Source organism: Rissa tridactyla, chromosome Z (genome assembly GCF_028500815.1).
Source record: "Rissa tridactyla isolate bRisTri1 chromosome Z, bRisTri1.patW.cur.20221130, whole genome shotgun sequence".
In the NCBI taxonomy this organism is placed as follows: Eukaryota; Metazoa; Chordata; class Aves; order Charadriiformes; family Laridae; genus Rissa; species Rissa tridactyla.
The window spans coordinates 64930462-64955907 of record NC_071497.1 but is presented as its reverse complement, the minus strand read 5'-3'; the positions used below and the strand labels follow the sequence as shown (position 1 = coordinate 64955907).

Below are 25446 nucleotides of genomic sequence, written 5' to 3'. Positions count from 1 at the left end.
TGGTAGCATCTTTCCCTTCTCAGTGCTGAAGACCTGCAGGAGAGTGATCCATCTGGTGATGTGTGCCTCCTGCAACAGTTCTCCTCCTGCTTAACAATCAGTTCTTCTGATCTCCCTCCTTCCTGTTGTTTATCTTTGTGAGCAGAGTGTTTAACTGTGAGGGGTGGCTTTTGGCATACACTTGTAGTTTTGTAGTGAGTTTTCTCCAGCCAATTTTTATTAGTTACGTAATACATTAATGGTAATGTGGGAAAGTATCGAAAGATAGAATTGCAGAATCAAAGAATTGACTAGGTTGGAAGGAACCTTTAAGATCCGAGTGGAACCATCACGCTAACTCTGACAAAAACCATCACTACATCGTGTCCCACAGCACCACGTCTACAAGTCTTTTAAATACCTCCAGGGATGACGATTCCACCACTTTCCTGGGCAGGCTCTTCCAATGCTTGACAACCCTTTGAGTGTAAAAATTTTTCCTAATATCCAATCTAAACCTCCCCTGGCGCAACTTGAGGCCGTTTCCTCTTGGCCTATCACTTGGTACTTGAGAGAAGAGACCGACCCCCCACCTCTCTACAACCGCCTTTCAGGTAGTTGTAGAGAGCGATAAGGTCTCCCCTCAGCCTCCTTTTCTCCAGGCTAAACAACCCCAGCTCCCTCAGCTGCTCCTCACAAGACTTGTTCTCCAGACCTCTCACCAGCTTCATTCCCCTTCTCTGGACCCGCTCCAGCACCTCAATGTCTTTCTTGTAGTGAGGGGCCCAAACCTGGACACAGTATTCGAGGTGGGGCCTCGCCAGTGCCAAGTACAGGGGGAAAAGATGCTTGTATTCATACTGAAATAGTAAATCTCTAGTCTGTGTAGCAGTACAGGCTTTTTCCTTTTCTCTCATGTGGCACAATAATGATATTACTTGAAGGGCAATCTCCTTCAAGGCCTCCTGAAATAGCAGAAGTAAGAGCAAGACAGGCATCATCATCTGTTCTCACCAGAACTTCAGGGTCACAGTGGGGAGAAAAAATGTGTGGCAAGTTACTCCAGTTTTGTCCAGTATGCTAAAATTACTCACTGTATTCCTATACTGAAAAATGTTCTTCAGTTTGAGGGAGAAAAGTACTACTCTTTTAAAATTATTATTATTTTGCTTAAGCTGTATTTTAAGTATTTTTGAATCTATGAGCCAACACATTGAGTTGCAAGTTTTCATTAATATTAAAAAACATGCACTAGTTCGAGTGGGTATGCCTTTTGAGTTTTAAAGGAGAACTAGAGTTTACATTTCTGAAAGATTAAGATTGCAAATAAAGTTTCTAGTAGAAGTAAAGTTGTAATGTTTTGGCATGGTACCATTTGGAGTTGTATAACGCTTTATGAAAACTTTTCTAGATATGTTTGTATTTTGTCTTAATTTAAAAGAGATATAATTATGTCCCTTTTTTATAAATCAGCAAAATAAATAATTTCAAATTCAGAAATAATGGAGTGTGCTACTTAGGTGGATGGGCTTTGTGAAATTTTGTATTTCATATAAAAAAACCAAACATCAAAACATGGGAATATCCTCTTGAGGGCAAAGAAAGTGTATGTTTAGAGGAAGCAAAAAAGGAAGACTAAAGCTTGTCAGGAATCATCTGGTATTTTTTGGATGAAAATTAATGATTCAGTTAAGCTTAGATTTTTGCATAACCCTCGGTTGCTGAATGGCTGGGTCTTGCCTGTAGTGTTTTTGTAAGTGATCTTGTGTTTGTTCCAAAGTGGGATGAAAGAAGATTGTAACACCTCCATGTTTCTGTAAAAAATTGTTCCTGTTTCTGTCACCTAAAGGTACTTTATGTGTAAACACCTGGAAAAAGTTTAGAAGGAAAGACTTTTGCAGAGAGACTCTTACCGCCCTCCATTAATTTACCCTTTGCTTTTGGAGTTTTTCATGAAATAATGGTGATAAGCAGCCAAAGTAGGAACAATAACTCTATGTTTTTGTGAAGTAAAAATTAATTCTCTAAAACAGAAAAACAATACTTTGAATAATATTTTTTGACACATCAAAAAATACTTCAGGGATAACTAGATTTTTCCATTCTGAGGAACTTGGGTATCCATTTTCTTGGACCTTTTCTCAGCGCATGTATGTTCTCAAAATACTAAGATGTGCAATGTTGTTGTGGCCACTTGTCTTCTAAATTTAATCTTCGAAGCTGACTTGGGGAGAAAAAAAAAGCCCAACCCAAAATATACCAGAATTTTAATATTGGCAAAATCTAAGTATTTATCTGTTCCGCTGTTCAACTTCGATGCCTTCTAATTGTGTCTTCTTTATGGAGCTCCACACTCCATGTAGTATGCTGTGCTGTGTTGCATCATTAAAGCAAGGAATTCTTTTTTTCTTAGGCTTTAAAGGAGGATAATATTGTAAAATCAATGGGAGAGACCTTGTAACTTTTATTTGATTGCTTAGGATATTTTTAACGCTTTAGAGCTGGTAGTCTCTTTAGTTCAGGAATTAATGTAGAGATGTCCTTTGGCCTCTTAAAGTACAGGACCCGTTTTGTTGCTTCTGGCTTTAAAATTTATAGCATCCTTGTGGTAGTAGCATCTTAAAGTAATTCAATTTCTAAAGTACTGCTGGTTTTTTGCATTTAAGGTTTACAGCTCGACCATTGGTGGAGACCATATTTGAAAGGGGAATGGCCACATGTTTTGCATATGGGCAAACAGGCAGTGGAAAAACCCATGTAAGTATTTCTTCTACATGTCAGCAATACACTTCTTTTTATGTATGATACACTTAAATAAGTTCTAATAAGTAACATGTAAGTAAGTTACAGCTCCGTGATTTTTATAGTGTATTTTAGATTGATTTTTTTTTTTTTTTTTTTTTTAAACTTAGACTATGGGTGGTGACTTTTCAGGAAAGAACCAGGATTGTTCTAAAGGAATATATGCACTTGCAGGTGAGACTTAATTGGTCTGTTGGCTTTCTTCAGATTAGTTGAGATAAATTTTCTACTTCCTGTCATACAAAACATTAGGGTCTACATATATTACATTACAGTGGAGCTTTGGTAACATCAAAAGTAGTTCCTAAATGTGTAGTCTTCACACAGTAAAGTAAATGTGTGTATAGATTACTTCAAAAAATGTAAGAAATATAATGGATGATTAGTTAAGTTTATACTTTTGGGGTCTTCTGCATCTTCCAATGTAATGTTGCAGTTTAAACTGCAATGTTTTAGACTTGGTTGACTGACCTTTTCTGTTATACTTGCAAGATACGAGAGAAGCTGTAAAATAGACTGTTACACATTAATGACTCTTCGCTAAATGAAAATACATAACAAGATTTCTTTTTATTCTGGAAATGTATTCACAGCTCGAGATGTCTTTTTAATGCTAAAGAAACCAAACTATAAGAAGTTAGAACTTCAAGTATATGCAACATTTTTTGAGATCTACAGTGGTAAGGTAAGTACCTGATCTTTCTCTGAGGAAGGTGGCATTTCTCTTTCACAAACAAGATTTTGAGCTTGTCACATAAAAGATTTTTTTCCTCTTTGTACTAAAAGCTTGATTTAAAATAATTCTTTACCCTTCCCTTCCAATCATGTTTTTCCGTGGCATGCTTTGCATATTTTGATACGGGATTTGAAATAAAAGTGTTTTTTAAAGGTCCTCTTTAACTGTTCTGTTTCCCCCCCCCCCTAAGGTTTTTGACTTGTTGAACAGGAAGACAAAGTTAAGAGTGTTAGAAGATGGTAAACAGCAAGTCCAAGTGGTGGGATTACAGGAACGGGAAGTCAAATGTGTTGAAGATGTTCTTAAGCTTATTGAAATAGGCAACAGCTGCAGGTATCTCCCATAGGTTACACCAGTTTTTCATTATACATTAAAGAATCAGAACAAGATTTCTTGGGGGTCCCTTTATAGCGATGGCTTTTCAATATGCAGTGGATTTTTTGATGATGTTGGCTGCAAATGAGGAATCTGCCTGCCTTTTAAATAAACATGTTTAGAGTTTCTCTGTCTCCTAGAGAGAAGTAACTGATTTTTCTACAGGAGGTGAACCGCATGCCTTATGTAAGCAGCTTACTGACTTAAATTCACATCACTTATAATCTGGAACACTGCCAGATTCTTCATCTCTGAAAGGCCTTGATACATAGTGACAGAAGTTAAGCATAAAATTTTTATTTTTTTTTTTAAGAATCCAGCTTCATTGTTTTTAAAATTAGCCTTGTGCATAGACTGCTGCCTGATCAGATAAAAAAAGCCATCAGCATTTTACAAGTAAGCTCTGTGATAATCCGAAATCTTTGAAGATCTAATTATTCTTACTTTCAAAAGAGAGGTAAAATGTTACTGATCTTCCATTTCTTTTTGAAGACATGGAAAAAGAGGTATAATTGTACTATGTACATCTAGTTGTTAGGGTTGTATCTCTAGTGTCCTCAAGAACATTAGACATGCTGTCAACATATGTAAGAACATACAGGACTGACCTGAAAAAACTAACGTTCTGAGGTTAGTGTGTTTTAACATGTATGGTCCTTCGCCTGTTCATATGTCCTTCCCTTCTCTCCTTTTGTTTAAAGGACATCTGGCCAGACATCTGCAAATGCACATTCATCTCGAAGCCATGCAGTGTTTCAGATTATTCTCAGAAGGAAAGGGAAATTGCATGGTAAATTTTCTCTGATTGATTTGGCTGGCAATGAAAGAGGAGCAGATACTTCCAGTGCAGATAGGCAGACGCGACTGGAAGGTGCGGAAATTAACAAGAGCCTTTTAGCACTCAAGGTAACTGAAATGTTTCCATTGCCTTTGAGTAGGTGGAAGCCTTCTACATATAATAGCAATGACTGTTGAAATGGCTGTGTTTGCAGGCTTTGCTTGTCTACATTGTCTACTGATGTGACAGGTAAAATAATGTATTGATTTTTCCTCTAAATGCCTGAAGGAACACTTGGTAATTACCAAGTAGAAACATAGCAGAACATTGTGCTATCAACTTGCATGTAGTTTTAAAAAAAAAAAACAACACCCAGAACCTCAACAGAAAGTCCCCAGTGGTTGAATTTGAAGACTTTTCTGATAAATATCTAAAATGGGAGGACAGGTGACTGACTTCGGTGCTCAAGGTCTGAAATGCTAACTGGAAATATTCTTACTGATGCCAGTATTTGTTTCTTTTTAATAAAAAATAAAGTTATAGCATATTTATTTACTGCTGTTAATGAATTCACTAAAGCAACACAATAGCATCATATCCAGAAAGAACTAACAAATAGATTAAAATAACCCTTGAAAGTTGGAATCCATTTTTGACTACTCTTCTTCATAGCAAATTGTCTGATAGAGTCACTTCACTGTTGTTCATACATTCATGCAGGACACATCAAGAGAGGTAAGAAAGGTTATTTAAATATTCATGTGCCTTTTTTTTTTGTTTGTTTTATAGTACTCAAAAGAGGTTCAGTCTAAATAGGGAAAGTAATTTTTTGGTCTCAACTAGGGAAACAGTAGTTTGGAATGTCTCAGGACTTAACCTCTGTTGTTAGTTTTGCTTAGGTTTACTACTGTCAGCACCAGCACTGTGGGTTTACGTGAAGAATCTGAACCCCAAAATCACTGTGCTTTATCCCCAGTATAAGCTCGAGCGATGACTTGTATCTGACTCTTAAGCAGATCTCACAAAACACCACAAAATTGTAATGTATAATGTGTCATTACAAAATTGTAGGACATGTTGAAAAATTGGAAGCAGCAGTTCCAAAACTGTGGCCTCTTTTGATTTAGCATCAAAGTGAATAATGCAAGAAACGCTGTGTTGACATTATTACTTGTTTCCAAATATAATGGAATAACGCTGGTTTGGGTTTGGGTTTTTAGTGTTTTTTTTTTTTTTTTCAGTTTACTTCTTGTTTTTGTACTGCCTGGTGCCTTCAGTGCAACACCCAAACTACATACTTAGTTCATTTTCATACAACTTGCCTTTTTAATTATAGTGAAAAGTTCTGCTGCTGCCATGCTAATGGTTGGATCTAAATTATATGGGCAAAGGGAAATAAAAACAAGTGGAGGTCTTACAGAGGTCTAAACAGCGGTACAAGCAGATAAAAGTTTCTCAATGATATGTTAGTTTTCCATTTTCCATCTGTCCCCAAAAATATTACATAGTTTTTTCCATGTGTATTCAAGAGCCTTAAAGTTATTGTCAAGTTCAAATGAAGCTAGTATGTTGTGAGGAGTGGTCTTTGGTGCTAATCCAAGATTTGCTGTTTGCATCTGGATATCAGTCCTGTCTTAACCTGTTCAGATTTTTGGTACAGGAAGTTATTTCCGTAACGTCTCGACACGGAAATAGTGTTGTCGTTCTGTTACCTGGTTTTCTGAGCTGTGATGAAAAGCAAAAGTAGTTAAAAACTCCATTAATTTAGAAGCTGGCAGTGTCTTCCTCTAATCCTTTTACTAGTAAGGAGGTAATCCAGTTCCATTTTTTCAAGAGTAAGCAAACTAAAAATCATTATAGTAAATTAGAATATCTTAATTAAACTTGTTGGTTGCCATATCAGTAATTCAACATACACATTTGTTACAGTTTTTAGTTTGTAATGTCACTTGTTGAAAATCTTGTTGCCCCTCTTCCTGTCTGATCTACTTTTCTCCTTTTGTAAGTATAGTAGTAATGTACAAATTCAAAAAAATTCAAGGAATGCACTGCCTTGCTCACCTATGAGTATTGAGTCCTTTCTAGCATTTGCATGTGAAACTCACGTTCAACAAGCTTCAGTCTTTCTGTTTATCTGAGCTGTGTCCGTTCTATAAAATTCAGCTGGTGAATTTTTAAAATACTCAGTTCAGTTGGAGCCAGCTTGCCCTTGTTTGTTCTATTCTGTATCATGGCAGTTTTATTCTGAGTCCATTTTTAGTTCCGTGTTACGCTGTTTCACAGTTGCAATGATTTCTTGGATTACCATCCCACAGTTTCTAGCCTGGCTTTTGGAAGAAGCTGTTTCTAGGAGATTTCAAAATGCCACAAGGATATGGGTGCAGCTGGCAGATTAGCTGAACTACTGTAGAACTACTCATGTAACACAAAAGCCATTCCATTTGTTAGTGCTGCTGAAAGCAAAGCGCTAATTTGAAAAGCTTTTGAAGTATGGTTGTTTGAAGAAGTTCTGTGTGTAGAGGTGTTAGAACTGTACCAAGGAAGCCATGCGTCTCAAGAGGTGCCTGTACACAAAGTATTAAGGCAAAGGCAGAAACTGGAATTAATGATCAAAATATGACGACGATGACAACACCACCACAGAAATTTAAATTTGGACTTTCTCTGCATAAGAAGTAATTTGTTAGCTGATGTTAGATCTCTGAGTGGGCAGAAGTGACGTTTAGATTAGTGCAGCCTTGGTTTGCACTGTTGTACTTAGTTGCTGCTATAACTTCTATAGTAATTTCATAATATTTACATCTGTACAGTATTTCTTACTGGAATTCTCCAACCAATTGCAAATATTAGTTTAGCCCCATGCCCTTGTGAGTGAAAGAGGAGACCTTATCCCTGTTTTTTCACATGAAGAATATTTTAAAATAGGGAATTACTTACTAGGTTTCTGACCTGTTGCAGCTTTCACAGTAAGAGACAGAATCAAAGCTGCTGCTTTTAACTGGTAGAGTTAACACGTGTCCCTGCCCACGCTGCTTCTGCTGGCAGACATTGTAGATCATTCAGGCTTTTGCAGCTGAAAATCAGTAATAATAATTAGTCTGGACATCTAACATCAACATTGATTTTTTTGTTTTTTTGTTTTGTTGTTGGATGCAACAGATGCAAACATTTTGGATGATATTCAGGAAGTTTTTAGGCACCTAAGTCCTTTTTAAGTTCCTGCCTCTCTACGGAGTTTAATGAGAGGTAAAAGCCTAACACTTCTTGAATCCAAGCTTTAATGATAAATCTTAATGATATTTTAGAGGACAGCAACCTAACTAAGGCACATATTTTCTGATTTTGAATTGCATTTGTATTATATTTATTCAACCCATGTTAAAGAAAAATAAATAAACCTGTTTTTTCTTTCAGGAGTGCATTAGAGCCTTAGGCCGAAATAAACCTCATACACCCTTCAGAGCAAGTAAACTTACTCAGGTGCTAAGAGATTCATTCATAGGAGAAAACTCCCGTACCTGTATGGTAAGTTGACTTGATTAACTGTTTGTTCTAAGAATTACAAAGAGAAAAGATGCTGGGAATTTAGGCTTTTGTGATTAAAATGGGTCACTTGCTACTGGCAATGTGTTGGACTTAAATTTATCCACTGACACTGTACGTGGAGCGAAATTTTTTCTGCTCCCTTCTCACTTTCTATTGGCCTTTCTTATTTCTTGTTCTGGTTTTCTCGGTAGGCATCTAGCTAGAAACACTTCTAGCTTGGGATTTTTTTTCTTTATTTGTTTATTTTTAATAATGTCTTAATTATGAGAGTATTGTTTGTTGACTCAGAACTTTGGAAGAGGTTGTGTAGACTGGAGTGCACTGGTGAGTTACGATCTTTAAATGACAAAGACAAATTTAAAGTTGGTATCAAAGGCATCAGAATGTGCTCTAGGCTGTTGAGGGGAGGGGGGAAATAGTTGGGATAGATGGGATGAATAGTTGTTTATTGTATAAATGTGGATTTGCATCAGTCTGAAAAACAGGATTCTTCTGTCAGATGGTGGAAAGGACAGATAAAAGCACTGATGTCCAGTCAATTTATTTGTGCATCCTTAACATTTCTCCTTATGGAAATGCAAACTGTCTGCTAGGCTTGTTTATGTTGGTTACTTTTCGGAGACTCCTTGAATTAATTAGGCCAGAGGCCAGAGAAGTCTGCAGGCCACAACATGAAAACCATGGTGTTAGGGCAGCCTAGTCTTCCCTTTAGCTGTTAGGTATGGTTCTAATTTGAAAATGGTGGTGAAATAGCTTTTTTTTTAATTAATTTTTTTTCCTCCTTCAGTTTTCTGATGAAAAGTCAGGATTGCTTTCTTTCACACTGAAACATACTTGATCTAGTTGAAGATGTTCCTGCTAACTACAGGGGGGTTGGGCTAGATGACCTTTAAAGGTCTCTTTCAACACAAACTATTCTGATTCTATAACTTCATAAATTCTGTGCAGGATCAGAAAGCTGAACTCTGCATCTCTAGCTAGTGTATCCATGCTGCTGAGGAAGGTTTGAAAAGTTAACCTGTTGGAAATTACTCTCTGTACATACAATAATTAACATCTGTGAATATTTAATGAAGTTCTCACCATCACCTTTGCCTCCTTTACCATCACTTCTACCGCTTTGTTTTGGTGAAGCTTTTTTATTTAATTATTACTCTTCTCATAGAGTTGTCATAATATTTTTTTTTTACTATTTAAATATGTGAGAATGGCATTGGGAATAATCCATGATCTATGGGTGTTCATTTCTGGTAAAGCTTGCATTCCTTTTGGTATGTAATATGGTTGTAAAGGGAAAAAATCTCCTCTGAAAGTGAGTGGAAATATGCTTGAATTATTTTTTTATTTTCTCATTCACATAACTACAATCCCTTTACAACTGAAAATAAGAAAAACCCTTTCATGATGAGGTACTGCGTTCAAACTCATTCTTTGGTTGCTTTTTCATGTAGTTTCTCAGTACAAGGACCGCTTCTGACATTCTGGTTTTAGTGTTTGTTTACATGTAATTTTTATCAAGAAAGTAATCAGCAAAGTTTTTTCTTAAGATACCGATGAGGGAAGAAGAACGCTTGGGTGGTTGTGGCTTACTCTGAATTATAGTTGAAAGGAAGCAGGGAAAGAAGAGAAACCTTCAGTGTATCTTTACTTTCGTTTGACTTGAGCTCTTGCATTTGTAGCACTTGTTCCTGCAATACCTAGGTGGACGCAGAGTAAAGCTGCCTGTCTAGAGATCTGACAGGTTTCTGAACGATATATATTGAGTTCAAGGAGGTGTCGGAGATACCTTAGCCTTGAATTACATCCAATCCTCTCCAGTTCCCTGGAAAGAGGAGGGGAGATTTGCACTCCAGTGGCCAAGTGGTGGGATCAGTGAATAACCATCAGCAGCTTCACGCCTCTCTGGGGTCGTCCTTTGCCTCTTTTATCACGACAATTTATTCAGCCTTCCAGTTGGCTCCTGGGCAGGGTGTGCCTGGTCTGTGAACATGTTCACGTTTTACATCATACACTGGCAAAATTTTACTGATCAAATTTACAGGGAAAGGTAAGGGCAAGTCATTATGATAGATGGCAGCTAAAGTTGAACAATATTTTATTAAATTAAGAGAGTACTTATTCTGCAGGTGTGCTGTCTGCTATTTTGCAGCAGAACTATGTAATTAACTGTGGTGCTTCAAACTTCTAAAAGTCCCTCTTCAAGATGCTGGTTTTGCTTTTCCATGAAGAGGCATTTATTGCAAAGGGATTCCTCAACAAGAAAAAGATTTGATCCAGTGTTCTAATGTGTTGCTAGAGACATCTTGCAAATATGTGGTGCTTTTCAATATGGAATGCATTATAAAATGACATGGTAAAAACTGGTGATTTTACCTTTCTAAGAGATTCTTGAAATGTCCTGGTATAAAATACCTGCTAGGCCTTTTCCACTTCCTTTCTGTCGTGGAAATATAATTTCTACACTTCATTTTTATTTGATGTTCCCTTTTATTGTTTGTGGGCTTCTGGTTGCAATTTTAAAAGTTGCATCTTTAGGGATGAAGCATTCTCTTCTGTATATAAGGTTAAAGTATGATTTGTTAATTTTTTTTTTCAAATTTCAGAAAAAGAATTTGAAAATAACTTCATAATGTGGACAGATATTACTAGCATCTCCGTCATTCTAAAGAAATCCGGAGACATACAGTCAGCATAAATACGTTGTTTTGAACTTTATTAGTCATTGCAGTTTAACTGAAGTTCTTGATCTTAAATAGTTTCAAAAACCATTTAAAGTCGTTTTTGAAGAGTTAGTAGAATAACGTATCATCATTTGAAATTTGCAGGGTCGCTGCATAGAATAGTTTAATATTTAACCAGTGCTGTGTCCTTGATGCGCTGCAGTCGCAGCTGAAGTGCCAGACCCTTCAGCCCTTCAGGGTGGGAGTAGGAACCTGCAGACTTCAGTGTCCCAAAAGGGCCGTTGATCCCACTGTGGTGGCTTATAAGCAGTGTAGACACATTTGAAATAGGAACAATGGTAATTATGGGATTTAAAGGTGTTCTCATCCCTAAATAGCAACACTTTTTCTATCCTTATTTGGAATTACACGTGAGGAAGCGAGAGACAGAGAGGTCGGAGTCCTCCTGTCCTGCCTGGTCTGGGTTTGGGGCCCGAGGACGTGATGTAGTGGATGCTTGTGTTCAGCAGTCTTGTGCTTGGGTTCTTGTGCCCTGACCGGGGTATCCACAGGTCTGATGGCACCTCCAGTGTCACTTCCCTATAGCAGCTGTACCTTGTATGCTTCAAAATGTTGGAGCCGTCCTCTGGTGATACAGCACATGCCGTGTGTGGTATGCTCTGAATATTGAACTGGTGGAAGATATGCACACATCTTTCATGTTAAATGAGTTTGGAAGGATTTTAGGAACTTGTAGTTTGTTATTTTTTTTTTTTTTTTAATTACCACCCAGAACACTTTATAAAGAGACATGCAATCGTATGATCTTTTGAAGTCTGTACTCATTGTTTTCATTAGTAACTGATGTGTACCAGTATGAGAGGTTTAAACTTAAGTCTGTATGGTACCAGGCTCTTTAGGCTTTCTATCTCCCTCCCATCACGTATTTTTGCTTTCCCCCTACTAGGAGAAGCTCCCCTGAGGATAACTATCTGTGCTTTTGTACAGCAACGTCAGCAGCAGGATGAAAGAGAAGATCAGGATTATCTAATCTTCATCAGCTTCAGTCTCCTGATGCTGTCCTGCTGCAAAAAAATGATAGTGTGCAGGATCATAGAAGTGTTTGTCCTGGGCAGTGCCTTTATGGCTCTCCTGAAAGGAGCACACAGATGAAAAAATTGGACTAGTGAGAGAAGCTAGGACAAATAACAATGCCGCTGTTGCCTGATAACAGTTAGTATTTTTGTTGAGTACTGGAAAGGTAATGAGATCTTCAGGGTATTTTATTTAACCGGAAAAGGAAAGACCTCTTGATTCCAGATGTATCTGATAAGTTAGCTATCAAGTATTGTTTACAGGTAACTTCAAACTGAGAAAAAAAATAATCTTTACTTAAGAATGTGTTTAACTATTTTCCTAAGTTTAATATTATTGAGTACAATTTTGGACTGTGGCCAAAATAGATCTCTCAAATCAGTGTACAGTCTGCTTGAATGGAGAACAGCCTACAAATATATGTAAAAAAAAAATACCCTGGTAATTCTTTGCAGGATATATTAGACTTAACTTTCTACTGAGTTGTCATGTTTTCCTTTTTTGAGGAGCCTGTTTTCTTCAGTTAGAGTTTTGCATTTACATATTATGTTACCAAGATAGTGAGATCAGGGAAATTGATTGAATTTCTATGTATTCTTAATGTTCCAGGTATGGTTAAAAAAATTAAATTGCAGCTTTGACTTGACATCTGTCTCCTTGAGATGGCACTGTATAAAGACAAGTGTACATAGTAGACAGTTGTGGTGGAGAATCTCAAATGAAACTGGATATTAGAAGGATAAAGTTTCATATGTACAGAGTGATTTCTTAACGTGTGGCTTTGTTTTCTTCAGATCGCTACAATTTCTCCAGGGATGGCATCATGCGAAAACACTCTAAATACATTGAGATATGCAAATAGGTATGGAAGATGTTATTGCTTATAGCTATACTGGCTGTTGATCACTGACACTTGAATAGTGTTGTTCCATGATGTATGTTTTAGCTGCTTGAATAATTCTATCATACTCCCATTTCTTAATAAGATTAAAACCAAAATACTGATCCAGGCTCTCATTCAATTTAAATTGTCACTTTTTAGAACCATTACAATAGAATCAATAGAAACTACATTTAAACCATTATCCAGAGATGGATAATGAGGGTTGCGAGGGGTGTGGGAGATGCCACTATTAGTTTTGCCCCTGCCCATCTCTTACATTAGGGGTAGTTGGCATTCATGTTGATTCTCTGGGGCATTAGCTGATACACCCTTCTGCGAAGTGATTTTTGTTTTTTTCATCCCCTTGGTGGAATTGCATGCAGTTGCCAGTCTGTTTCATACATATATGTGAAACTTCATACTTCCCAACTTCAGGCAAATATCTGAGACCCCTAAGTGAAGAGTCAGTTAATCCAACAGAGACTTTATAATCAATGTAGAGAAATGAGCACCTCCAGAGGCCGACGCAGCACCTCTGAGACCTGTACAGCTCTCTCAAAGCGTTCACCTCTCTTCAGTGAGTGTGAAAGGAGCCTTCCCTTGCAGCAGTTCTTCACGTCTGTGGAGATGGGGTCCTGTGTGTGCCTGCAGTCAGACCTGCGACGCAGAGACACCCCACACACACACTTTGCTGTGAAGGGCAAAGGAGGCAAACGTGCCTCTGGGTCACCAGAAGCCCTAGTTTTGGCAAAAGAGGCTACCATCGAGTGGCCTGCTTGCCCCAGTGAAAGATGGGGCAGAACCAGATCTGCTCATGCTCGTCTGGGCAGCCTGGCCAGTTGCCAGTTGGGCAGGAAGGGCTGCTAGGAAAGCTTACTGCCCACCCCTCTTGGTACCCGAACGTCTCTGTGTCTGGATGGAGGGTGCTGGTAGCAAATCTGCCTGGCTTGGACCAGTCTGTGTGGTTTCCTTCCTGTTGGGGAGTAGATGCCTCCTTCTCTACATCTACAGAAACCTAACGAAGGACCTTGCATATTCGTCAAGACTCGCTGGATCTTTTACCCCTTACAGAATATGCGTTGCTGAAGTGACTCCAGAAAAAGACACTGCAAAACTAATTAAACACCTATTTCTAGTATAACAAATAGTTGCACCGCAACTGTTTCTTCCCCTTGGTGTTAAATTTTTTGTTGTTATGGAGTAAATGCCTGTCACTATAAAGTCACTTAATGTGTTTTGTGCAGTATTTTATTTTTTTCTGGCAACATATCGTTTTCATAGTACAATTAGTCGTTAGATGCTGGACACCAGTGCGTCTGCAGCGTAAGATGCGGGAGCAGAATAGAATTTAAAGTTTTCTAGCTGTAGTGGTTTGATATTGTAAAAGGAGCCATTTAGTGGAATATTGAATGTAGAGCAAATTTTATTAACTGCACCAACTGGAATCTGGAATTACTGTTCTGAAAATACTGCTATTATAGTCCCCTGCAAATTATCAGCAGTGGTTTTGTATAGTTTTGTTAGCGGTCTGTAACTCTGTTTGCAGAAGGCTTAAGTATGTTGTCACACTTGTGTTTTAATATAAAAAAATAATTTTATAGTTAAACTATTAAGTATGCTAAACAAAGAGTTGTCATTTTAACTGTGTTTCTGAGAACATTTTCTTTTAATTTGCTGCTGTATTTTGCTGCTGCAGAGTAAAGGAATTTGGAATTAGTCCTTCGGACATTCCCTTCTCACAGGGTAGTGGCAGTCGCTCTGATCTCTCTCCTTCCTATGAGTATGACGACTTTTCTCCTTCAATCACCAGGTCTACTTCATTCTATACATGGAATCTTTATTTAAGTTTTCTTTTTGGCTATGTAATTTTACAGACCAACCTTTCATTAGTCCCCTTACCTTGAGTCACACATACTTTGTTTTTATTTTGTTTGGCAGGTGATGGTTCTGCATGATCTGCAATCATCCTCCCAGTATTTTGTTCACCCTCCTTAAACATCCACACTCTGTATCCAGGCTTGCTAGTTTCCTTCATACATTTTTAAAAAAATGGTGATGTCACCTTTGCACATTTAGTGAACCAAATCTGACAAGTCTGTGTTTAGGGTAATTTGAATCTCTCTAATTAAAAAAGAAAACAATTTTCCTACATGCATATTTTTAAAACTTTTCATTACTCTGAATGTGAATGACGACAGTTTCCACTGTTGTAAGTAAGTGCTACTTGGAAAAAAAAATAAAATTCCCTTTAAAAAAAATGAAGTGTATGTTCTAAAACTTGCTGTACTTGCAGACTTTGTGTCTGTTTCATAAACTTGCTTTTAAGTGGGCTTTTTCTTGACGGAATTATTATCAGTCTTTTAAACTATTTTCATGCTGCAAGAGCCTAACGTTTTAATAAGATACTTTCACCTTTCAAATTATTTTAATTAAAGAATCTATTAATTCTCTGAGATACTTGGTTGCAAATTACTACTTTCTTCAGAATTCTTGGTAGATTTTCTTATAATAGCTAGTGGGGTACTGATTGACTTAACTTTCTTAAAGCACAATTGTGTGCACAGAAAAAGAAAGATGGTCAGGTTTAGGGTGCAGATTGAACTTTTCTTTCAAATATTCCTCATCATTAAGGACTTAATATTAAGGATTTGGAGATTTTTGCCTGCTTAACTAACAAGTAGTAATATTTCAGTCAGACAATGCCTCTTGGTAGAAGAATGACTGTAATCCACCTGCAAGTAGTTGAAATTCAGTGGTCCATGGATTTGGACTAAAATCTTTTTGTCACTGAAAGTACACTGAATTTGTGAAGCTGACATCACCATCATCCTTATTAAATTAATTAATTGCCCATAGACCCATAGAGCTTTGTTTGCAGCTGTGACTCTTTGCACGGGAAGTTACTAATTTACAAAGGAAACGTTTTCTGCTCGCAGGGTGAAGGAGCTGACGGTGGATCCCAGTGCGGCGGGAGACATGCGTCCCATTATACACCATGCTCCCAATCAGATTGACGACTTGGAGACACAGTGGGGTGTGGGGAGCTCTCCTCAGAGAGATGATCTCAAACTGCTTTGTGAACAAAACGTGAGTGGTTGACCGCGTTGCACGGGAAGAGGTGACGATAAATACGGTGGCAGAACAGATCCAGAGTGATGTGTATTTATAGCCCGTTAGCCAGGTCATTTAAGTAAATACAGCATGCCTCTTCACCTTTTCACTTTATGGTGTTATGTTCATTCCCATACAAAAAAACCCAAACCCAAAATGTTTCTTGAAGGCTGAGAGGATAATGTTTTACTTTTCTTTATCTTCCTTGCTAATTAGGGCTTTTAATTTCTAGGCAGGGTCTACTGTAGGCTCTGGCATTCTTCAGTGTGCATTTTTTCCAGCATAGCTTCATCTTGTTTTAGGCAGTTAGAAGTATCCTGGGACACTCATCTGTTTTATTTAACACTCTTGTGTCTCTGAGCATTATTTTCCCTGCGTGCAACAACCATTTCAAGTCTCTGCGTTTAGAAATCTGGCCACCCATCGTTCCTCCTCCTGACATCCTGATTTTCATGGGGTGAAACCCCAGTGCACTGTTTGGGAGTGAGCCACATCGTGTTCCCAGCACATCTCCCTGGGCTGCAGGAGTGGGGAGCTGAGAGGCATCTTCTAAAGGGCATTTTCCCTTCATTGCTGATTATCAGCTCTAGTCCTGGTTCCTCCACTGTTCAACGGAGATTAAAGCTCCATTTGTGAAAATGCTGATGAAAGGTAGAAAAGAAAAATCCGTACTATCCTGACTTACTTTTTGCGAGACTGTCTGCCTTCTCCAACACCTCTTCATCATGTCTGTTGTATTTCTCCTTTTAGTAACTGTCTCTTCTTCCAGAACTCTATTTTATACAAACGTGCTAGTGATTCTTAGAGCTTCCCACTGGACAGTCCTTGCAGTCAGATATCCTTTCATATCACACTTTTTCATTGTTCATGTGGAATTCAGTTAAGCTTTGCAATAACGTTTTAAAAAAAGATTTCAAAGGCATCATATAAAGAACTATACTGTCTTGGTAAAACATTAATTGCAGCTTACCTAGCGCTCTCCCCTTTGGTTGTTAACTGTTCATTTCTAAAGAAGCCCTGTTTGCCCCAGTTGGTAAATCCACGTTGTGCATTCTTCTAATGTATTAATCACTATGTACATTTTAGATTTCTCACTTTACATTTATTACATTTTTTTCCCAAAGGATTAATTTAATTTTGATTTCCTGAAATGTATTGAATGTAATTGCTGTTCTCTCTTTTTTTTTTTTGTGAAAGTAGTTGTCTGTCTATTGCAATATGCACAACAAAAAGCCCTGACAGAAAACCAGAGTTTTCTGTAGGTGTTAAAATCTACAAGAAATTAGCATTCTTCCTTTGTAATGTCCTCTTTCCTCTATTTTGACTTGTTGGTTTTTTTTTTTAATGTGGAATATTCTGTTTTCTCGTACGCACTTGGATTATTGGCTGAAAATTTTTAGTGAATATAAATTAAGTATAACACTGTGAACATTTTGAATTTATTTTCCTCTCTGCTCAGTTCTGGAGATTTTCCTGTTAGATATATTAAATTCTATTTTTGACACGTTCTGCCTTCTGCATATTTCTTCTCGTGTTCTGTGATGAAATGGATCACATTCAATCTATTTCCTGTAGTCACAGTTCTTTCCAGACTAACAGGCTTAACTATTGTTTTTAGGAAGAGGAAGTTTCTCCGCAGTTGTTTACTTTCCATGAAGCTGTGTCACAGATGGTAGAAATGGAAGAGCAAGTAGTAGAAGACCACAGGGCTGTCTTCCAGGTAAAAGATGGAGCTCTACTTTGTTTTATCCTAGTCCAGGAATTCAGGTTTTCCCAATTAAAGTGCATACTCTTGAAGATGTAGGATGTCATCTGGTCATTCTGCTGCTGTCAGAAATTTCTAAATTGTTTTAGACCATTGTAGCAAAGAAATAGGGACAGATCCCATCACCACTAATCTTTGTCTCCATGATTAAAGAGAAGCATATTTCTGTATCATCCCAGAAAATTAGTAAAATTTTCCTTTTCTCAACAACCATTCCTAAGTAGACTGTATTCATTGTAAGAACAGTTGCTGTTTTCTTTTTTACTATTTACTAGACTTTCCTGTTGTAGTCCTTTTCTAGCATTAGTGACTGCGGGTTTTTTTTTTTCTAGTCGTGGGGAGTTTATCCAGATTAGTCTTGAAATTTTCAATTTCACTGTCGAATCTATGCCAATAGTACTGTGCCAGAGCTGGCAATTAATAGTAGTGTCTCTAGTGGCACCATTTCTGGTTGGTCATCTCCCTCTAAGATACTGCAGTGCTCCCCTCCAAGGATCTCTGAGTATCCCTTTGTGACATCTACTGAGATCCAGAAGAGACACGTAGATTTCTAACTGCCTGTTTGCTTCCCTCTTACAGATACATAAAGCTTTCGCTTGCTATTTGGAAGGAATGCTGCCTGTGCAGTGTAGTGCTGGTCAGCACCACGGAGCCTTTTACATTCACAAAATAAATTGTAGTAATAACTATGAGTCACTAGTTTTCAGAAGGGAATGTGAGTTTCTTCGGTTCCTAACCGAAGAGTCTTTAGGCAGGGTGTCTGTTTGGCATTTCTGCCGAAAGAGAACAGCGGAGCATTGGACCTGTAGGGAATACATACGTCGCCTCAATTTAGGTATTGAACTTAGTGGGGCATTGATGTGTTTTCATAATGCAGTAGGATTTTTTTTACAGCAGATGTAGAGATTTAGTTATTATGAAACATTAGCCCTGAAGGAAAGCACGCAGAAGTGTGAAACTCAGATGCCATGTGCCGCAACTAACGCTTGTGACTTCTGGAGGGACAGGCTGCGTTAGTTTAAGATGTTATTGCCTCTGTGTGTCCGTCTGGCCCTCTGCTGGGGACCACTGCTGCTCCCAGCAGTCTCTGGAAGGAAACGTGTCCGAGCCTCCGCTGCCTTCGTTTGCAGCATGGCTTGTTAGTATATGCCATGTGTGGAGATGGGCTACGCCAATACAAAATCTACCAGCTGTACAAGGAAGAAGTTGTCTTCTGTCAGCTTTCTTCTGGAAACTGCTGATACAAAAACATCCTTTCCTAAGAAAAATGTCTAAATGTCTAGAAGAAAAATGATCTAAAATAGGTCAATGGAATGAATTGTACTCTAGAGGTGTTGGTCTTCCTTTGTGTCTTGGGTGTGTGACTTTACATTAGATGAGATGAATCCTATCCCAATATGAGCTGCATCTGTCCTGAAACCCAAAAAACGTACATGGGACTTGGACTACGCTTTCAATATTTCTCGGACTAATGAGCACAGAGGGAAAGACTTAATTTTAGTATTTCAGGCCCGGCATACCTTAGAACTGTCAGCTGCTTTCTTGTTTAAAATCAAAGCGTTCCCAATGGGATCAGTTCTCCTGATCACAGCTTTGTGTGGTTCTGTAAGCTTTAAGCTCCTGGCTGCATTCTTCTTTGCTGCAAGACTTCCCCCCCTCCTCTTTTTTTGTAATACTCAGAGTGCAAAGATGTCTAAGAGCTGCTTTAACCAACCTTTCCTGTACTGTTATCTGTCTGGGGAGTTAGCTCATGCAATAGTGAGCTTAAGATAGCTCTTCTTTTATACAGCTTCTCTCAAAACTGGTTTCATTTATGGACAGAATTATCTTGGCTCCTTGACTGTAGTAATGACGCTGTGATTGTAGTCAGTGGCAACCAGCCCATGCTTAATATTGGAGGCTGACTTCAAAGTTTGGTACCTGCCTAAGGGGACATAACCATGACATAAAATTCTGTTCTCTGAGTTTCTTAGCTTTGCAACCACCTAATGCTCTGAATTTGAAGAGAACTGGGATTGCTGGTATGACCACTGGAATTAAGAAACAATGTAGAAAACATACAGTTTTGCTGAATTGGGAATAAATAAGGTTTCAATTTTGCTGAATCAGGAATAAGGTTTCATTTTAGGATTGAAATCTGTTACTATTAGGTGACTAGACAGTAAAAGTGTGGTCACCTTGAAAAAAGGTCTAATTCAGCTCTTTGTCTTGAAACTTGCTAATGTATTTAGCTGTCTTTTTTTTAACTTTTATCTAGGAATCTATTAGATGGCTGGAAGATGAAAAAGCTCTTCTTGAGATGACAGAAGAAGTAGACTATGATGTGGACTCTTACGCTACCCAACTTGAAGCAATTCTAGAGCAAAAAATTGACATTCTGACTGAGCTTAGAGGTAGATTGCTTTTAATCACTTTTGCGTGCGGTGTGTTTCCATATGCCGTGGAGACTTGCAGTAGTAAAGAGGAGAAAAAAAAAAAGTGTGGTTATGTTTTAGAGTCTGTTTTCCCCGTATGCTGCCCTGCAATGTCCTGTGGAAGGAATATTTATTCTGCTGCCTAAGAACAAGTTCACATCTGTGCTAAATTCATCCTAGATTAAGGGAAAAAACCTGCTTTCCCTCCATGAAGTATAAACTCGATTCTGCAACTTTCCTTTTCTTTTCCTTTGTTCCAAAACAATAAAGGAAAGAAAAAGAAAACCCAAACGAGCTGTATGAAAAAAGAAGGTAATGCAATGAGGAAAAAGCAGTAGGACATCGCAGTTCCTGCTCTGATGCATTTTGTAGTGTAGCAGGGAGCTTGCTGTCATTTTTAAGGCTGTGCTTGAGAGTGGCATCGAGCTATGAGGAGCTTGGTTGTTGGCACGCTCTTCTTCAGCAGTCTTTCTGTCTGAATTCTGTCAGCCTCTCTTTGTTGAAAGGCAAACTGCAGATAATTCTTAGTGCCCAAAATTTACTCTTAACACTTATCTTCTAATGTCAGCCTGTCAGCTTGGTACCTCATGGAGATGAATTTTTCATTTTAGTTTCTGTAACTATTTGGGCTCCAGGAGACATGCTATACTGGTAAAAATTCAAAGGTGGGGTTGTGGGCAGAGGGGAGGTTACTTGTGGGGGTTTTTTTTGTGGTTTTTTTTTTTTTTTCAAAATTTAATCACAAATGCTTTTCACATTCACAGAAAAACAGGGGAGTAGAATTTACTGGAACTTAGTAGTAGAATGTACAGAAGTGACTGATGGTACAGTAAATGCAGTTTTGCGCGGCTCTGAGGATGGTTTGGAAGGTGCTGGGGAGGAAAATGATGCATGTGGTGTGTATCTCCCCATACTCTGTAAGTTAGAAGCAGAATTTCAGTGTGAACAGGTTCCATGCTGGGAATGCAATTGTGTGGTTTCCAAACCTGTCCTGCCTAGAGACAGGGGCAGCATCTAAGAAGGGACTGAGTTGCTAAGCAACTTGTTTGTCTGGTGAGTATTGAATTTTCAGCTTATCTCAATCCTCTTGTAGTTGGTGGCATCAGCTGTTTTTGTGGAGAAACGTTCTTTCTTGTGCGTTAGGGCTGGGATGTCTTATGCATCAGGGCTTAGTTTCAAGATGTGTGTTGAGCACAGGCACATCAGTACTCATTCTCTCTTTTTCATTAAAGATAAAGTGAAATCTTTCCGGGCAGCTCTGCAAGAGGAAGAACAGGCCAGTAAACAGATCAACCCGAAAAGACCACGTGCCCTTTGAAGGGGGCCTTTGCTGCTAAAGGAATCCATGAACCCGTACTGCTGTAGCACACATTTGTTACAAAACCCAGCGGCCGTAAGAACTCAACTACTTGAAAGTGTAAAAACGTTAGAAGTGTCTGTGGAAATGTCCTATTTCTTATTCACCTGAATGACATTTTCAGTTTTGTGTGAAATGCTCCTATGATGTCTACAAAATGCTTCTAGACCAGACAGCACAACCATGCAGGGTTCAGATCTGTGAAGCACTTTGTTTAGAATATTTCATTTATTCAAATTGTGAATTTTATGTTTGGAAATATTTGCCATGTTTTTAAGGATGAAGTAAAACTGTGGCCATTAAGAAGTCACAGTGTTTCCTTTTGACTATGTTCAGTTTTGTTACCAAGACCAGCTGTGCAGTTTTAAATTGTGTTTGCGTGCATGCACACCTCACTAGTGGTTGTACATAACTTCTCTTCTACAGACAGCTGTGCTTACCTCTGCCCGTTCTGTGCCTTGGTGAAGGCTACTTAACCTTAAACATCCTCTTTCCAAAGCACAGCTTTAATAAACAACATTCCTTATTTGTCAATATAAATTACTTTCAGCGTGTGTACATTTTTAATGTGTTTTGAGACTTTTTTTCTTTGGTGGCTAGTTTTCATTTCACAGGATGTGCCATATCATTTGAATAGGAACTGCGAGAGCTGTTAAGAGTGGACAAACAGCTGGACATTCCATACTCCTTGTAAAAATCTGGAATCTAGATTTATTTGAATACCATAAAGTATGGTTATGTAAGTCTAACATTTTCTCTGTAATTAAAAGAAAAAAAGAACAAAAAAAAAGAACAAAAAACCACAAATATAAATTAGTTGATGTATAATAAAGGGTAATGTTTAAGTACTGAGGAGAGTTGTATCTTAGGATAATGCAGATATACAGTATGTGGTATGGTGTGATAATGCTGTCATCAGAGTAAAGGTACGATCTCACCTCTGCGTATGGATAGGGTAACTCAAAAAGTTCAGGGATCGAGCCAAATACGTACATGCTGGCCTTTCACATACTGTTAAAATTTGGCTTTTGATGCATGACAAACTTACATGTACATTAACCGTAGTTTGCAGGTAGTTTGAGTAGCTCTGTTGCTTTAAAAAAGTAGCTAATACCTATTTTTCCCTTTGTACAGTGCCAGCAGCTGAAAAGTGGGGTGGAATTGCATCGTTTGGGGATTTTGCACAATACCTCTACCTAGCTCACATGGAAATCCCACAAGTACCTGAATTCTCACAGATGGGGCCATGTGCAGCAGCACTTTTTAGATGCTGGCACTCAAGTTATTTTTGCAAGTCAGTATCCAAAAAAGATTGACCTTTTATGTAAGAACTTCTTGTCAAATGAAGAATTGTAGACCTCTCTAGGAGTTCTCCCTGTTTCCAGGAGTTTGTATCAGCAGACTTTCCCTTGGAACTGTTTAAAAATGACTTTTGGAACATGAGCCTGTTTGTCTGTGCCAGGCCTGGAGGGAAATAAAGGGAAGGCAATGAAAAGAGAGTTAAATGAGCCAGGAATTCTTGTAGTGTTTAATGTTTGTATCTCCCATAGGAAGGTAGGCTATGGGAAGCTCTTGTCTCATCATGGTTAAAAGTAAATAAAATCCTCCTGTGTGTAAACATGAAAAATGAAACAACAATGTAGATTTTACATAATGTGTTTAATAAATTAAGCATTAAAAAGAATTACAGATGAGAATTTACTTCTATGAAAGTTCTTTTGTGCTTTGGGAAGGGTTTCGCTTTGTAAGCACTTTGGAGTTACACTTTTGAAAAGGTCTCTGATTTCAGAAGGAGTATTTTCTTCTGGAGTTAACTCTTCTGTACAAATTTGTCATAGAGGAAGAAGTTCCCCAGAACACTGTCCTGACTTTAGTTTTGCGGCAGGTTTTGAAAGAAGCATCCCGTATCTTTCTGAGCACTTGTTTAAGAACGTCATCCATTACAATTAAAAGAAAAAAACCAAGGAAATAGAAGGCAGCAGCTTTTGGTAGCAGGTGATAGCACAGGTCATCGTATAATATCAGCGGGTTTCTTTGAAGCTGCTCTAGAGAAATCTTACTTTCTAAAAAGCCCCTGAAGAGTGAGACATCTACATGAGAAACAGGGGCTTCCCTACTCTTGCTCCACGCAAGCCTAGAGCCACAACCAGTCTACCAAAGGTGACGGGAAGGACAGAGGCAGTTAGATTTCAGCAGCTTTTTACTAAGCCTTGTAAATGACGTGTCCTGTCAGGTAGCAGATGCAAGCTGAAATTGCATCTACTGGGGGGGGGACTGTTCAGAGACAGCCTTTGTGACAGAGCCTGCAGTAAGGTCAGATACACACCCACAGTGCAGGGGGGGGAATCAAGATAAACTGATAGGGATGGTTATGGAACTTGAATTGATGTAGCCCATTGCTGTGATGGACTGGAATTACTTGAACAGGACTCAGACAAGCTTATCTTGATTCCTGTCCCGTAGAACAAAAGCATTTAGGAAATGTGACACAATCTCCAGCACTTGTTCCTTCAGTATTAGTCTGAGCACATTGCTTTGGCTACCTGCCTCACTCATGAATAGGTTCCACATGCAGCGTAGCAGCACAATTACTACATTCTAAAATGAAAGAGCAATTCATTTTCCCAAGACAACCTCTCAGGATGCCTGCAAATTCAAGTACGTATTTCTGTATATGCTTCTGAGTCAATGACTTTTAAGGAATTGACATTGGACGTGTATAAAATGAAGTCAGATCTTAGTTTTTGCCGATTTGCCTCTTCCCTACTGTCACGTTAAAAAGACTGTAGTTTCAATATTTGTCTGTCAGAGACCCAGGACTTTCACTGATTTACTATCAGAGTCCCACCAAAGGACTTTCACTGAATCAGATTCACAAATAATCGAAATTAGTTATTATATTGAGAGCGACAGTCGCAGATTTGAGATTGCCATTGATAAATTCACTGACTACAGTTGCACTAATTACTTAAGGTTAATATGGCTAGCAAAAATAATGATAGTACAACAACCCGGGGTAACATTCACCAGCGGGTGAAAGGTGCAGCGCTTACCCAGAAAGGCGTCCCTGCCTGGGGTGAAGGAAGAGAACGCAGCCCGTTGACTGGTCCATCAGGTATCAAGTTTCTTCTCTCCCAATTTAAGTCATTTTCTCCATCCTTTTATCCCCCAAATTATGAGGTTTCCCTCCCCCAGGTGACGTGTAGTATGATTTGGGTGGAGAGACAAGTATTATATATGTTTAGCATGATCTCTAAAATCTTCATTAACATATACAGGGGTGTCAACTTTAATATGCATTTCACAGGTAATGAGGCAAAGGTCAATTACCAGGCATGGCAGCCTCTCAAGGAAACAAAGAGCTACACAAAGTCTCTCTTGTCTTGATTTTACTGTCTCTGCTGACGAAAAGCAGGGCTGTCCTGGCACCCCAAGACTACCCCGTTATTTATGTATCCTCTGATAGCCAGACAAGCCTTCACTCCCCTGCGTTGCACAGCACAAGATAGCAAAGACAGTCTTCACTGCTCTTTGAGCACACAGACTTCACCCCATTATCCAAATTCCACATCTACTTACTGTGGTCTTACAGAGATATGCTATACATGAAAAAATGACTTATGGTAGTTAATACACAGTGCCATGCCTTCAGCCCTGCATGATGCTATAGTTAATAGTTACTGTTTTCCTGAATCATTAGGCAGACCACAGTGGATTTTTCCTTTGACAGCTGCTATGCAGTTAATGCAAACTTCCTTGGGAAAACTGCCTTGTCCTTAATAACAAATATCTATAATCCAAACTATATTAAGACACTTCAGTAAGTCTTTTTATCAGGACGCAGGCATGCATTGCTCCAAGACTCACTGAAAGCTTTGATCTATGCTAAAACTCCTCCTTGCCTTGAAGGGTGGAGTAGTTTTCATATAAAAACAGCTGCTTGAG

General features: G+C 38.5%; 1 protein-coding gene across 5 annotated transcripts in view; it reads left to right on the top strand.

The window, feature by feature from the left end:
* The window catches only part of KIF2A (kinesin family member 2A), a 57338-nt gene extending 34153 nt beyond the window's left edge, over positions 1-23185 (top strand). For 3 of the 5 annotated variants that reach the window (XM_054186611.1, XM_054186610.1, XM_054186609.1), the window contains exons 10-20: positions 2646-2736; positions 2892-2955; positions 3375-3466; positions 3708-3850; positions 4594-4798; positions 8085-8195; positions 12766-12833; positions 15791-15941; positions 17584-17685; positions 19988-20123; positions 21377-23185. In XM_054186611.1, the coding sequence (XP_054042586.1) occupies positions 2646-2736; positions 2892-2955; positions 3375-3466; positions 3708-3850; positions 4594-4798; positions 8085-8195; positions 12766-12833; positions 15791-15941; positions 17584-17685; positions 19988-20123; positions 21377-21462 (1249 nt within the window). In that variant the 3' untranslated portion in view covers positions 21463-23185. Of the gene's footprint in view, positions 1-2645; positions 2737-2891; positions 2956-3374; positions 3467-3707; positions 3851-4593; positions 4799-8084; positions 8196-12765; positions 12834-14550; positions 14665-15790; positions 15942-17583; positions 17686-19987; positions 20124-21376 lie in introns of all 5 variants that reach the window. The other 2 variants (XM_054186613.1, XM_054186612.1) reach the window with 2 other exon arrangements.
* Positions 23186-25446: the final 2261 nt, after the last annotated feature.